Source organism: Ascaphus truei, chromosome 1, assembly GCF_040206685.1.
Source record: "Ascaphus truei isolate aAscTru1 chromosome 1, aAscTru1.hap1, whole genome shotgun sequence".
NCBI lineage: Eukaryota > Metazoa > Chordata > Amphibia > Anura > Ascaphidae > Ascaphus > Ascaphus truei.
This window is the reverse complement of record NC_134483.1, coordinates 119,300,403-119,315,014: the sequence shown is the minus strand read 5'-3', so window position 1 is coordinate 119,315,014 and position 14,612 is coordinate 119,300,403. Positions and strand designations below refer to the sequence as shown.

Sequence of the window (14,612 nt, the reverse complement as noted above, 5' to 3'; positions counted from 1 at the left end):
CTGTGTCTCCAATAATGTGTGTCTGTATAGGTCTGTGGGCCCATTTATATATGTGTCTGTATAGGTCTGTGGGCCCATTTATATATGTGTCTGTATAGGTCTGTGTGCCCATTTATATATGTGTCTGTATAGGTCTGAGGGCCCATTTATATATGTGTCTGTATAGGTCTGTGGGCCCATTTATATATGTGTCTGTATAGGTCTGTGGGACCATTTATATATGTGTCTGTATAGGTCTGTGGGCCCATTTATATATGTGTCTGTTTAGGTCTGTGGGCCCATTTATATATGTGTCTGTATAGGTCTCTGTGCCCATTTATATATGTGCCTGTATAGGTCTGTGGGCCCATTTATATATGTGTCTGTATAGGTCTCTGTGCCCAATTATATATGTGTGTCTGATTAGGTCTCTGAGCCCTTTATATACACACACACATATATATATATATATGTATATATATATATATATATATATATATATATATATATATATGTATATATATATATATATATATATATATATATATATCAAATGGAAATATAACTGTGTGCTCATTTGCATGTCTTAGGCAGGTCTGCAACCCCACCTTTCACCATTATCACCTAGCACACAGCACTTCCACTGCAGCAAGGGATTCTGGGAAATTACATGCAAATGAGCACACAGTGCCACCTTTTGCTTCAAAACCATTTTTAACGTGGTTCCCTGGGGGCTCATTTGCATGTCATTTCCCAGAATCCCTTGCTGCAGTGGAAGTGCTGTGTGCTGGGTGATAATGGGGAAAGACAGGGTTGCAGACCTGCCTAAGACCTGCAAATGTATTAGTACATACAGTAATATTTCCATTTGCTATATGCTTCGCTGTGGAGGGTTTTTGTCACTTTTTTTACCCACCATAAACTTAATAATAATAATATATATATATATATCTCCTTAATGGGATCAACTGTCGGGCTAGAGCTAGACCATACTCCAACCTGAGGTATATTCCATCCCACAATGAGCAGCCACTCACCTTTTTGTTTCAACATTGTCCCTCGTTCCCTCCAGTGTGAGCTCTCACAAGCAGGTCCCTCATTACCTCTTTGTATCAGTTGGCACTTGTTTGTCCTTATTTATATCTGTAAGTACCTCTGTTTATGTAATTATCAAATCTCTGTACCGCACAGCGGGATATGTTTGTGCTTTACAAATAAACAATAATAATCATTTCCCTTGCTCATGAAAGGTATTTAACATCCCTGGTGGAGATATTAACCCATTTGCTGCCTTTATGACATGTATGTATGTCTTTATTTATATAGCGCCATTAATGTACATAGCGCTTCACAGTAGTAATACACGTGACAATCATATAAATAAGAAATAATACAAATAACACATAATGGGGATAAGTGCTTCAGGCATAAAAGTAACATTGTAGAAGAGGAGTCCCTGCTCCGAAGAGCTTGCAATCTAATTGGTGGAGATAACGTACAAAGACAGTAGGAGGGCATTCAGGTAAGTGCGTCTGCAGGGGGCCAAGCTTTATGTATCATGTATAATATTAGCCACGGTGCTACTCATATGCTTCTTTAAGCAAGTGTGTCTTAAGGTGAGTCTTAAAGGTGGATAGAGAGGGTGCTAGTCGGGTATTGAGGGGAAGGGCATTCCAGAGGTGCCCGGGGAGTCAGTGAGAAAGGTTTAAGGCGGGAGAGGGCTTTAGATACAAAGAGGGTAGAGAGAAGACATCCTTGAGTAGATGGTGCATAACGAGAAATTAGGGCTGAGATGTAAGGAGGGGCAGAAGAGTGCAAAGTTTTAAAAGTGAGGAGGAGAATTGAGTGCGAGATGTGGGGTTTGATAGGAAGCCAGGAGAGTTATTTCAGGAGGGGAGATGAGGAGACAGATTTAGGAAAGAGTAGAGTGATTCTGGCAGCAGCATTTAGGATAGATTGTAGGGGAGACAGGTGAGAGGCAGTAAGGTCGGACAGCAGGAGGTTACAGTAATCAAGACGGAAGAGAATGAGGGCCTGAGTCAAAGTTTTAGCAGTCGAGTAACAGAGGAAAGGACTTATCTTTGTTATATTGCAGAGGAAAAAGCGACCGGTTTTAGATACATTTTGAATGTGAGGGGCGAATGTGAGAGAGGAGTCGAGTGTGACCCCTAGGCAGTGTGCTTGGGCTACTGGGTGAATGATGGTACTTCCAACAGTAAAGTGTAAGGAGGTAGTAAGGCCAGGTTTGGGAGGAAGAATGAGGTGCTCTGTTTTTGCCATGTTAAGTTTAAGTCGATTGAGAGCCATCCAGGATGATATCACAGAGAGACATTCAGAAACTTTGGTCTGTACAGCAGGTGTAAGGTCAGGGGTTGAAAGGTAAATTTGTGTGTCGTCAGCATAGAGGTGATATTTAAACCCAAGGGATGTGATTAGGTCACCTAGAGAAAGTGTGTACAGAGAAAAGAGAAGAGGTCCCGGGACAGAGCCCTGGGTACCCTTACAGAGAGATCAATAGAGGAGGAGGAGGTGTTAGCAGAAGAGACACTGAAAGTACGATGGGAGAGGTAAGAGGAGATCCAGGATAGAGTTTTATTACGAATACCAAGAGTATGGAGAATGTGGAGGAGAAGAGGGTGGTTCACGGTGTCAAATGCTGCGGAGAGGTCGAATAATATGAGCAGAGTGTAATGACCTCTGTCTTAGGCAGCATGGAGGTCATTACTTATTTTAGTTAATTTGTACTGATGGAGTCCTCCGGAGCTGAAAAGCATGACCGTTTTAGTTGGCGGTGTTCTTGCAATATGGCCACCAGTATTGTCCAACTGGAAGCACAATATCATCCCATATAATGTCACAACTTCATTTTAGTCAGCAGGAATAGGCAGCCATTTTGATTTCCCGAAAGGGAGAGAAAACACCGGCAAGTATATTGGCAAGCAGTGGCTAAAAATAGCACGATCCAGCACTGGAGGGACCCCCGGCTCGAATTCTTAAAAATAAAAAATGGAGGGAGGTGCGATCACTGCTTTCAATTCGTTAAAGCTCCCCTAAAAAAGGAAGAAGTATAAAAACAGAAAAGCAAAAGTCATGTGTTATTAAAAAGAAAGTCAAACAGTGTGTAAAAAGGAATGGTACCCCAAGTTTGTAAATAAACAAGTAGTCCTACTCCATACTCCGAACCCTCTAACACCATCACATTTCCACCTCAGATTACAGCACCTACAAATACCAGTTGTGAGCACATTCACATGCCTTTAGATTGGGATTTCCCTGATATGTCTGACCTTTCCCCATGTTTGCCTGTAGATGGTGCCCTGAGCCAAGGCACAGCTTGGAAGTTGCTGCTGCTGTTGTTTGCTGGCTGCTAGATGAGTAGGAGGACTGCAGAGCCTGTGTGCGAGTATAGCTGCCTGTGAGATCATTTCCTGCCCTGATCTTTCCAGGGATCACAAGTACTATCTGTTGGAGCAGCAGCGGAGAAACATGTCTTCAAACTCCAACCTGAGCACAATGCAGAGACTGGTGGAACAGCTGAAGCTGGAAGCTAGTGTGGAGAGGATCAAGGTAATATAAGACAGCTACTCTTGTAAGGACCTTATATTGTACTTACAAGAACTTACTTTGCTGATTGGTCACCATCTGATACTCTGCATAAGTTTTTGGAATCCCTGTAAAACATTATATTGTTGTTATTGTGTAATTTTCTAGCAGGGCATTGTATGTCTCATATGACAGCAGTTGCCAACCTTAATTTATGAACCACTATAATTAAAGATGAAAACCTTCTGAGCAACCATTTTTTTTTAAAAACAGATGTGTCTATGTCAGTTATAAAAATATCCCCATTTGCAATCTCAGCATTTCGTTTTAGTTGAATGATTGCAATTGAAAGCTGCAAAACATGTGAATTCTTATGTATTTTTTAAAAAATAAATCAGTTCTGTTGTATTAGATAATACTGTATTTTTTACATTTTTATTCAACTCTTAATTCAAATTTTAATGTGTTAAAGCATCCTTTGATTCCTATAGCAGGTTTTATCCCACCTCCCCAGCAGTACAAGATAATTGCAACACTTTCCTGTTTGTGATAATTTGTTGCCAATATTCCCAACAGGTTGAGCTGTAAAGTATAACAATAGATAATGTTACCTTTATAATATAAGGATACATTGTAGCTGCTGAATTACACTGACTGAAGCCGCCATTATGTAAGGCACACAATCAGGATTTTTGCAGATTTATAACATGAGCAGCAAACGATTGCCAGCCTAGGTAAGAATGTAGCATTATACACCGTCACATGAAATTAAGTATTTCAATCAATCTGACACACCAGAGGTTAACATTGGTTACAAATTTTCTTAAAAATACATGAATTGTTTTAGGACAGGAAGTCCATGCCTAGCTTTATGTGCTGATCAAAGGATATCTGGTTTTGCAAGTTGGGGTAGGGGGGAGGGGGATTGAAATATGGCTTCCCTGACACTAAAATAAACAGGACCCTTTTAAATGTACTGTGGAAAGGCATTCTTTGGGGGTATTCTGCAGAGTATCAGGGGGCAGGCCAGAGAAGGTTTTCCCAAAAGAGTAAATGTATTAAATATGAAGATATCATGGAGCTGACACCTATTCTCAAGAATAACAAATAGATATTTGTAATAGTTGCAATGAGACGAATCAAATGATGCCAAACACTTCATGATTAAGAGGTGCCAAGGACAGATATCTGTTTCTCATGCAAAAATAGATGGTATATTGTCATATTTTATATTCAGGTGAGTATATTAAGTACATACACCAGTGAAGATGGTGTGTGTCTGAGTATTATAGAAACAAAGTTATAAAGTCTTTTATATATTGAGGCAAAGTTAAACGTCAAAAGGAAGATTTTTACAGTTAAGTCATAGAACTGTTGTGGGGCTGATTGATGAAAAGGGGTGGGCTTATGTTGTTTTCAATGAGAAGAAATGGAATATAAGACATAACATTAGATTTTCACCAAGGGAGTATCTGACGTCAACAAGGTATGTGAAGTCTCCTACTTTTCCACACAAGACCTTTTTGAAGAAGAAGCATGTTTAGTGGTAATGTATAGGAATTCTTAGTATATCCTTATTTTTCATTTTTTTTAGCACACTTATATTTTTAACTGAAAAGTGCAAGTATGGCAAGCACTAACTTACTCCAGTGTCTGCTTTTAAAGAGGGTGGTTGAGGAGGGAAGGGGGTACAGTCCACGCACAGCAAGGATTCTATCTTCATGGTGTACGTCAAGGGTGCGCAAACTGGGGGGCGCCCTCTCCCGGGGGGGCACTAGATTTTCTGGGGGAGGTGGGGGAATGGCAGTTACAGAGGTCCCATGTTCTCTCCTCAGGCATTTAAATTAAATGCCGGGAGAGCGCAAGGCATCTATAATACACTTACCTTCACTTCTAGCAACGCGTCGTCATGGTAACCCGGCATCAAATGACACAGCAGGGTCACGTGATGCCATGTTAACAAACGTGATGTCTCATGACACCGCGTGTCATTTGACGCCGGGGCCAAGCAAGGGGGGGCACTAGGCGCCAACTAGAGCAGGCAGGGATGCGCACGGGGAAATGTTTGCGCACCCCTGGTCTAGGTTATCATTAATACAGATGTTGCCATTATACAATTTTTAAAGGAGGATTTCTCCCCTATCTATCCTCGAGCCAAATTGTGCAGCCAGCCATGGTTCCCAAACTTTTGTGAATTTATCACATCTATCTAGAAGGTACAGTATGGTCATTCTTTTCAGGGCAATCTACACCTTGTAGCCAATACTATACGAGAGATTAATTTTTGGGCTGAGTGCAGGAGCTCTTGTACTGATTTATTTAACAAAGCCACCCATGGGTCTGCGAGTATGGAGACCCTAAAACTGTTTACGAGTAAGAATATTTCGGACCTTAGGGAATCCATCTTGGAACACTCTCACCAGATATGGACCAATCCTTTTATTCTTTTGATGAAACTGTCTGAATTTATTATAACTATGTTCTTGTAATAAAAAGTGTATGTAACTGTGTTTTTAGATATTAAAGCCAAGCTTTAATAAGTAATACTTTGGACTTTGGTCTCTGATTTAACTGTTGCACACTTGGTAGAGCGTAATGAACATTTTTGGACACATTTTGCTATAACAGAATCATGTGTGTGTTAAGTGCATAGTTTTCTTAATAAACAGGGAGCAAAGACTGCAAATAATTACATATTTGATATTTCTGTGGTGGTGGCAGCGGGTCAAAGATATATTGTAATGGAGTAAGGGTAAATATGAACTAATTTGAAGTACCTTGCGAAGGAGAAAGGTGAGGCAGTTAGTTGTGTATATTAACTCTAGTTGCATATTACTTGTGTTCAACAAAGACCTTAAACTTTAGAAAAACAGATTTTAATAAACTGCTACGTTCTTTTCTGAGAACTTGGACCCAAAAAGTGGGACTTAGAAAATGTCTCACCTTGAAATTTCTGAAGCCGGCTCACGTCTATTTCTCCAAGAGCATCTTTTGGTGATTTCAAATTACCTGCTGCTGTTTTGGTGCTCAAACCTTAGAGAATCTCAACACCTGCTGGCTGCAGGGTTTCTTTTATAGTAATTTAATTCACAAAATACTACAGCCAATCCCAGCGTGGGAACTTTAAAACCAGCCAATCGGATGCCTGCCAGTCTTCTGCTTGCCCGGCTTCAGATCTTCTGAATGAAACAAGGGCACGTGTGAATTTGCTACCTTAGCCACTTGCTATGCAGAAGCTACCTGCGGGGCTAGGTGCATTCAGGTATGGGAAGGCGAATGCTAGCCAGAACAGCCTGCACTGATCCCAGGACGTGGGTACTTCACCTAGCAATCCTGCCCAAATGTTCAACACACCTCTGGTAGCATCTGTGGCGTTCAAGTCCGGACCTCGAGTAGACACAGTGGCACCACAGTTTGGTAGCCCCCTGGCTAACTGAGAATACCGGCTTTGAAAGTCCCAGTTTATTTTACAGTGCACAAGCATAATACATTATGAACATACCTGTTTAATAGAATATACTTTACACTTTTATTCTAAGTATTTTGGCTATGAGGGGTAGAATGGGACCCTTTACTTTTATTCCCAGTAGCCATCCCCTCACACACGGCAAACCTGACTTAGACTTAAAAATCCTTATTGCATTATGGGCTATTAAACATTTATGAAACAAAATATTTTTCACCATATTTCTTCTAAGTCCCAAAGTAGAATGAAAATACACTTAGGTTTATTCCCAGGGCTGTAGCTCATTCCCTTAAGAAAAAACAAACATATAACTAAAAAAATGCTTAGGTGTGTTCTCAGAGCTGTATCTCCTTTCTTTATTGAAAACTGGACTTAGGTTTCATAAAAACCCTCACAACCTCATATACGATTGGAGTATCCCCCAGAACCTCTATACTGTTGTTGTTGTGCAGTGTGCTGGTTCTGGGGATCTGTGCATATACTGGGGGACCCTCACTAACTTAGGAACCCCTGACTTTACCTGGGATACACATATCCCTATGCTCCCATTTACCTTTCTGGTCTGTGCAGAAGCGGGGAAACCTGGCGGTGAGTCGCGTAATTGTTTTCAAGGGAGGATTTTGACCGGGGTGATGTGTCTATATGTCCCCGGGAATCTTGACCTGATTCCCGGATACATTTTTGGGGCGGCCAGAAACTCTGGACCCCGGCAACCTATGCACAATCTGACAACACTTTTACCACAGCCCCCCACCCTGCACCCCTTGAAACTCATAGCCTCTTAATCTCCACTGGTTAGCACTCCTGGAAAGGCAAAACACACATACATTCTTTATTGTTGTACATGAAATGCATATGATTGTATAACAGACAGGTTCAAGAGCTGACACTCTCTAAAACCCCAAATATGGCTCAGAGGTAACCAGCCATGCATACCTTTATTGATGGCCTGGTTACCCCCTCACCGTCACATGGAGGAAGCACAAGAGTGTGCTCCAAAAGATATCCCTTTTGGTGGTGCACAACAACCTATTACTGATAGGGATGATAGTAAATTAAATCTACAAACTTTATTACCACAATATTAAATAGACGAGAGTGCAGGACAAACATTTTAGTAAAATTTGGATGGTGTACAGGTCCTAGTGAATAGTACCAGGTAGCAAAACTGATATTGGCACAGTTTAAATGTATATACATAAGTGTAACAATACCCTCCCTTGCCTCCTCCATGGCAATGGTCCCATTGCGTGGGAGAGTTTGAGTGAGCTCTGTCGGCCATATTGTGGTTGGCGCAGCCACATACATATGGACTGTGTGTAAGGCAGTGGCCATCTTGAGGTTGGTGCTGCAGGAAGATGAGGTCCTGTCATTCAGGATTTCCTCCCCGGACTGGAGGCGGCGTGCTCAGTCCTGACGGAGCTGGCAAAGGAAGAGGTAGTGTCCGGGGAACTAGTCAAGCCCCCTGGACAAGGCCAGACCCGTTACCAGTAGGCCCCAGCTAGTTTCCCCTACACCGTAGTAGAGTATTGAAAGGCTGGCCAATAGTAAGGGACTTGAAACCTAGGAAGGTACACACGTGCACCAACACCACACAGGGAGGGTAGCGCTGCCCTCAGATATATCTTTGGGTGTGATTGTTCTGCCGGACACCAGGTTCTAGCTGCCCAGGGCACCCTCCGTACTTTGGGGGAACAATTGGATTGTTACCTACTGGAGATTGTATACACAATAAAAATTGTATTGCAGGGAGTACTATGGGATCATAGTAAAGTGTGTTGCATATACATTGTTTGGATTGTGGTTATTTGAGGTATATTTGTTCCTTTGAGGGCCAATCTCACCAACGCTGGGATCCTCCACGGGTGGAGGTGCTGCACCAGCCACCCCAGGCTCCCAAGCGCGGAGGCTCAGGCCTCTTGTAAGCCTAACAGGTTAGCACCATAACACCCGTATCAGCCAAATGTCCCTTAGGAGGAGGGATGGGGTGTTACACATGTATAGACCAGGGGCGCAGCTATAGCCCGGGCTCCGCCCCCCATGCTTTTGGGGGCCCCGGTGCGGGCCGCTGACAGGTGGGGGGGAGAAACTGAGGCGGAGTGCTGCAGAACTCTGCCTGCACCTGCTCTCCATGACATCAGGGGGAGGCGTTACTATGTGCTGTGTGGAAGGTATGCTGTGTGTATTTGAGGCGGGGGAAGGGAGAACCAGGCTTATAATAAAGATCAAGCCACTTGTTACCCCTGACTCGTGTTTTGGGGTCCTAGAGTGTCAGCTCTTGGGCCCGGGCATTGTGTATGCATTACTGTGACTGTGTGCAAAATATGAAACAATTGCCGTTTGTGTTTTACCGTTTCCAGAGGTGCTGGGACGCCCTGCTTCAGCACAGTGCAGGAAAAGGTAAAAATGGGTATGAAGAGGTTAAAAGATATCTGCAGGTATACACGGAGTTCTTAGTATAGCAAGTGGCTCCCCAGTATAGCAGAGGTACCCACATACTGTACATGCCCAGGTATCCTGAGCCTAGAGTAGGGGTTCAGGAAGGTGCTCACACTAAGGTTATGAAGCTGAGCAGATTTGCAGTGTTTTAAAGGTTTAAAAGTATTTTTCTAATGTGTGCCAGGAATGAGGCTAGTTTATGACCCACCATTCCAGGGGGCAAGTAAGCATAACCGAAGGCTAGCTTATAAGGGACCCTCGGGAGAGGCCCTCCAGGATGTATACAAAATGTTAGAGCTTCAAAGGGGTTAAACTGCTGACCAGCAACTGGGGGATATTTTGACCAGAACCAGATATTCTGTCATTGAGCAAAAGGGGTTTGGCCAGCTGGTATTATAAGCTGGTGCAGGCCATGGGGAAATTGTTCTCTGCTGTAACATTAAGAAGGAGAGGGTGGGGGTGAAGAGGAGTTTTATCACCATCACAGATTTGAACCCCGCTCAAGATTAATCAGTTCTAAGAGATCCATCTAAGTTTTTCATGAGTCCAACAGTTCCATCTTGTGTGATTCACCTGAGATTCAGTCCCATTGGATAAGTTCCAGCTCTGAGTAAATCGCCTACATTTCTCAGAGGCTAAGGGACCCCGAATTCAACAGCAAGAGGCCACAGGAAGGAAAAGTGGCCAGGAATATTTTGCTGTGTGTTTGCAACTAGAAAGATTAGTTTTGTTATCCCAGTTTCCTGTAGTTTTCTTTTTACTGTATTTTTGTGTAACATAGTTGTGTACGTTCATTAGGTGAATAAACGCAATTTATTTTTCTCTCTGCTTGCTCAATCAATGATCCCGGTAATTAAAAGTCGTAATAAGCTGGGTCCATCGTGACATTATTTGTGTGTTTCAGTCTGTCACTGTCTGTCGCTGTCTGTCAGTCTGCTGTGTGTAAATTTGTCAGCTACAGTTTGCTCTGTCAGTGTGCTATTTGTGATTCAGTGTCTGTCAGTGTGCTGTGGGGTGCAGTTGATGAAACTTGCCCCGGGTGCAAAAACACCAAGTTACTCGCCTGCGTTTACGCATATTTATATTATCAGATGCTTCAACAGCTGCTCGGTCCGACCTCCACTCCTCAGACGTCCAGTCAGAGACCCCCTCCGCTCCCCTTCCTCCATGCTCCTCATCCTCTCAGTCAGGCCTCCCTCTCTCACTCCTCATCTTAAGGGGGCTATTGCAGTGTGCGTGTTTGGGGGGGTTTATTGTAGTTTGTGTGGGGGGCATGGAGGTTATTGTAGTGTGTGTGTACCTACCCAATATTCTTATGTGCATGCTCTTATGTAGCTAGACTGTATATCTTTACTATATGCCGGTACTGATTCGACCAGCTGTAGGGTATAGTGCATACTCCGATATTCGTGCTCTCTGTGCCTTTAGCAGAATTTCATATCACCTTGGTACACATCGGTATATCTGCTCACACTGTTGTGATACCTTGGGGAGCGCTACCAGGTACATTCTATTTAGAGTACTAATGAGGGACCACTAACTATAAGTTAGAAGTAAGCTTAAGGTTCCATTCCACTATATACTAGTGTCTATACGTGTATTGATACACTTATGTGTATACATTTGTAGCCAGGTCACCCTATGCCCCCTGCGACCCCCCCGGGAGCCTCCGTGGCCAGGAGCGATGTCGGGTACTGCCGGAGGCCAGCGACCGACCCGATGGCCATCCCAAGGGTGGGGGCCGTTGCAGGGAGCAGTGCTCTGCCTCCGCGAGCAGGCCGGTTGCCGGGGACGCAATCGTGCCGTTGCTAAGGCCGCGGTCGCGTCTCTAAGGTCCCGGCGGCCGGCAGAGAGTGTGCCGCCATTACCCAGCCACTCGCGCATGCGCAGTGATCGCGCGAGTGTAGGAGCAAGCCAGGAGAGTCGCGCGAGAGTAGGGACAGGTAGGGAGATGTTGCGGCGGCCATTAGGGGTTAGTGCAGGCAGAGGGAAGGCGCGCACGCGGCCGCAATGTTATTGCAGGCGCCCAGGGACTACAATTCCCATAGGGCTTATCTAGGGAGGCACCAGGTGCCTCATAGGAGCCAATAGGGCTGTAGGCCTGCCAGGAGGAGAAGTGGATACATTTGGCAGGCTGGCAGCTACGAGTCAGTTAGAGAAAGGAGCAGACGAGGGAAGGAGGTAGGGTACAGGAGAGAGGGACTCCCTGTACTAGGCCAGCACCCCCTTGGCCCAAGATAGCTCTGAGTTACCCCATGATAGTGAGTGTTGCCAGGGACTGCCCTAGAGTAAGGGACCCTGTCACTCAGGTTAGTCAGTTGTTAGTGGGAGTCAGGACTGGGAAGAGTTAGAGGAGCAGAGCAGACTATTAACCCCTTAGGTCCCAGATAGGCTCTCACTCTCCTTTTTGTGGTACTACAGGGACAGGCCCTAGGTTAGGGTACCTGTCACGGTAGTGTCAAGTGTTAGTTAGGGACTCAGCGTATGCTGCGGTTCCAGTGACGGAGTTCGGACCCACGTTGGGGTCCACAGAGACTGTTTCCAGGGTGGGATCGCCCTCGGCGGTCCGCGTGCCAGGAGTTCGGTTGGAGGATCAGACGGATTCATCACACGTCTGACCCTTTGTGAAGCGTTGCTGATCCGAGCACTGGAGTGCTCGGCAGGTATCTACAGTTCTAAGTGCACCAACGGGCCCTTAGTGTAACTGTGACTGCGCAGTCACCCAAGTTCTCTCTGCAAGAGTGTGGGACATTGGGTGGGGTTCTTTGGACACTGGGTGGGACCTGGTGTTGGGAAAGCGTCCTGCGGGACGTCGCAGTAAGTGTCTCCTCTAGAGAGGGACACCAGTCAAGTTGGTATTATGATGTGATGTGTGTTATCTTATGTTCCTGAGTAAATAGTATTAGTTATTATACCCCATTGTGTATGTGATTATTGTGTTTGTCCTGCGAGGAACCACTCCCCCTCTGGTGGGAGCCATCGCAGGTGGAGGCGCTGCATCGTTGTGAGTACCCCTAGTATAATTGCCCCAGGTTACCCGTGGCGGAAGCTCAGCCCTCCTGCGAGCCAACAGGTAATGCACCACACCTATGGTAACATCGTATGTTCCCTTGCACCCCACACTCTATCTGTGATTGGGGGGGGTAGGGGAAACTCGTTACACATTTATACTGTGCCAATATCAGTTTAGCTGCCTGGTACTATTCATTAGTACCTGTACTGTACACCACCCAATTTTACTAAAATGTTTGTCCTGCAATTTGTCATCTTTATACTTTTGTGCTATCAATGTTTGTAGCTTTAATTTACTATCGTTGCTATCACTAACAAATAATACAAATAACAGGTCATGCGAATAAGCGCTTCAGACATAAATGTAACATTTAGGAAGAGGAGTCCCTGCTCCGAGGAGCTTACAGTCTCATTGGTAGGTAGGGGAACGTATGGAGACAGTAGGAGGGCGTTCTGGTAATTGTATCTGCAGTGGGAAAAGCTTTATGCATCGTGTATAGCATTAGCCACGATGCTACTCATATGCTTCTTTAAGCAAATGTGTCTTAAGGTGGGTCTTAAAGGTGGATAGAGAGGGTGCTCTTCGGGTATTGCGGGGAAGGGCATTCCAGAGGTGTGGGGCAGTCGGTGAGAAAGGTTTAAGGCGGGAGAGGGCTTAAATAAATGGTGTGGCAACGCAACGCGCTAAATGAGTACTACATCTGTAGCTAATCATGTCATGAGCTCAGGCACTCCAGGGGCCTCATTGAGCAAGCGCAGGGGGGCACAAACGTTTCCCCCTGCACCCCTGTGCCTGCTCTCCCGCCTGCTCGTGCCCCCTGCCTTACCTTGTCTCTGAGGTCAAATGACGCTGCAGGGTCACGTGACATCACGTTGCAATAGCAACCGGAGACAAGGTAAGAGGCCTTGCGCAATTCGCCGGCATTTAATTTAAATGCCTTCGGGAAAAGCTCAGGGCTTCTAAGTACCCTGCCCCCACCCTAGAAAATCTCCCCCGTGCTAAGGGACATTGCGTTTTAGTTCTCCAGATCGGACAAGTAATGGAAGATGAGACCTTCTCCTTCTGTCTTGATCGTGTGATCTCTCCCGAGGAACGGCGGCAATGTGCCAGAGGGGGCTGTGGCATTCTGGCGACGCCGCGCCTTCGGTTCTCAAAAGTTTCATCTACACAAATGAAAACTGCACAAGATATAGATAGTTTTTCCTATATATGACACCGTGACTGAGTTACCGTATTATCTGCAGCCGGGTCAGCTGCATCAGGGCCCACCACCTTTTAAGGGACCCATCCTTGCACACGCTCGAACACTTTTCTGACACTTATTTAAATTTTTCCCACTGGGGAATTTCATCTGAAAAAACGTCCCGATTGGTCGCTTTGTCTGATGTAAAATAAGCCCTTAGATTTCAAATGTATTCCTACAGTAAGTGCGCTCTGCATTCCGTTTCTGGTAAAAAAATAAATAAATAAACTTGCATCTACAATAGTATTTATTGTTCACACTCATTTTGTTTTTGTTTTTTTAAATTCCTTTTATTCACATTTGTTTCTGCAAAGTGTGTAAAACGGCAGAATTATAATTGCAAGTCGCAAGTGAATTTAACATAAAAATAATAAGCATCACTGTTCCCGTATCACATTGTGATCACACCATTTCCCTCTCTCACTGTGGCTCCCTTTCTTACAGTGACACCATTCTTTAATTGTCTCCAAAAAGCAGCCTTCAGGCATTGGCGCCCTGCCTAATGCATGACTATTTATTGAACATTTCTCTCCTATGTTTGGCAGCTATTGATTCTGTTTGTGTTGTAGGAGCAAGCTAACTGCCAGCTAGTTCAGCCATTTGCTAAACCGAAGACAATTAAATGTTTTAGATTATGTAGCCATGCCACCTTTGGCTACTAACCTGCCCTACTCCTGGGTTTTCCCCACTCACTGGAGCTGCACTTGAGTGACAGTACCTGCCAAGTTCCCTTAAATGAGTATCTCATCTCAAGCCATCACTATATATCTTTAACCGCTGCTACAACCAAAGAATTATCAAAAATGTAATTTACAGAGTCTTTGGTCCCTGTTTACTAAAGAAAATAGGCACTTAACACCCACGTTTGTAAAAAAACGAATTCTTAATCACAAATGCAAGCTTTTTATACCAACAATCCTAAACAGGAT

At 44.4% G+C, this 14,612-nt stretch overlaps 1 protein-coding gene across 1 annotated transcript in view; it reads left to right on the top strand.

The window, feature by feature from the left end:
• The first annotated feature begins 3,371 nt into the window (after positions 1-3,371).
• The window catches only part of GNG10 (G protein subunit gamma 10), a 30,830-nt gene continuing 19,589 nt past the window's right edge, over positions 3,372-14,612 (top strand). Inside the window, exon 1 of the mRNA XM_075594108.1 lies at positions 3,372-3,546. Within this exon, the coding sequence (XP_075450223.1) occupies positions 3,466-3,546 (81 nt within the window). The 5' untranslated portion in view covers positions 3,372-3,465. The remainder of the gene's footprint in view (positions 3,547-14,612) is intronic.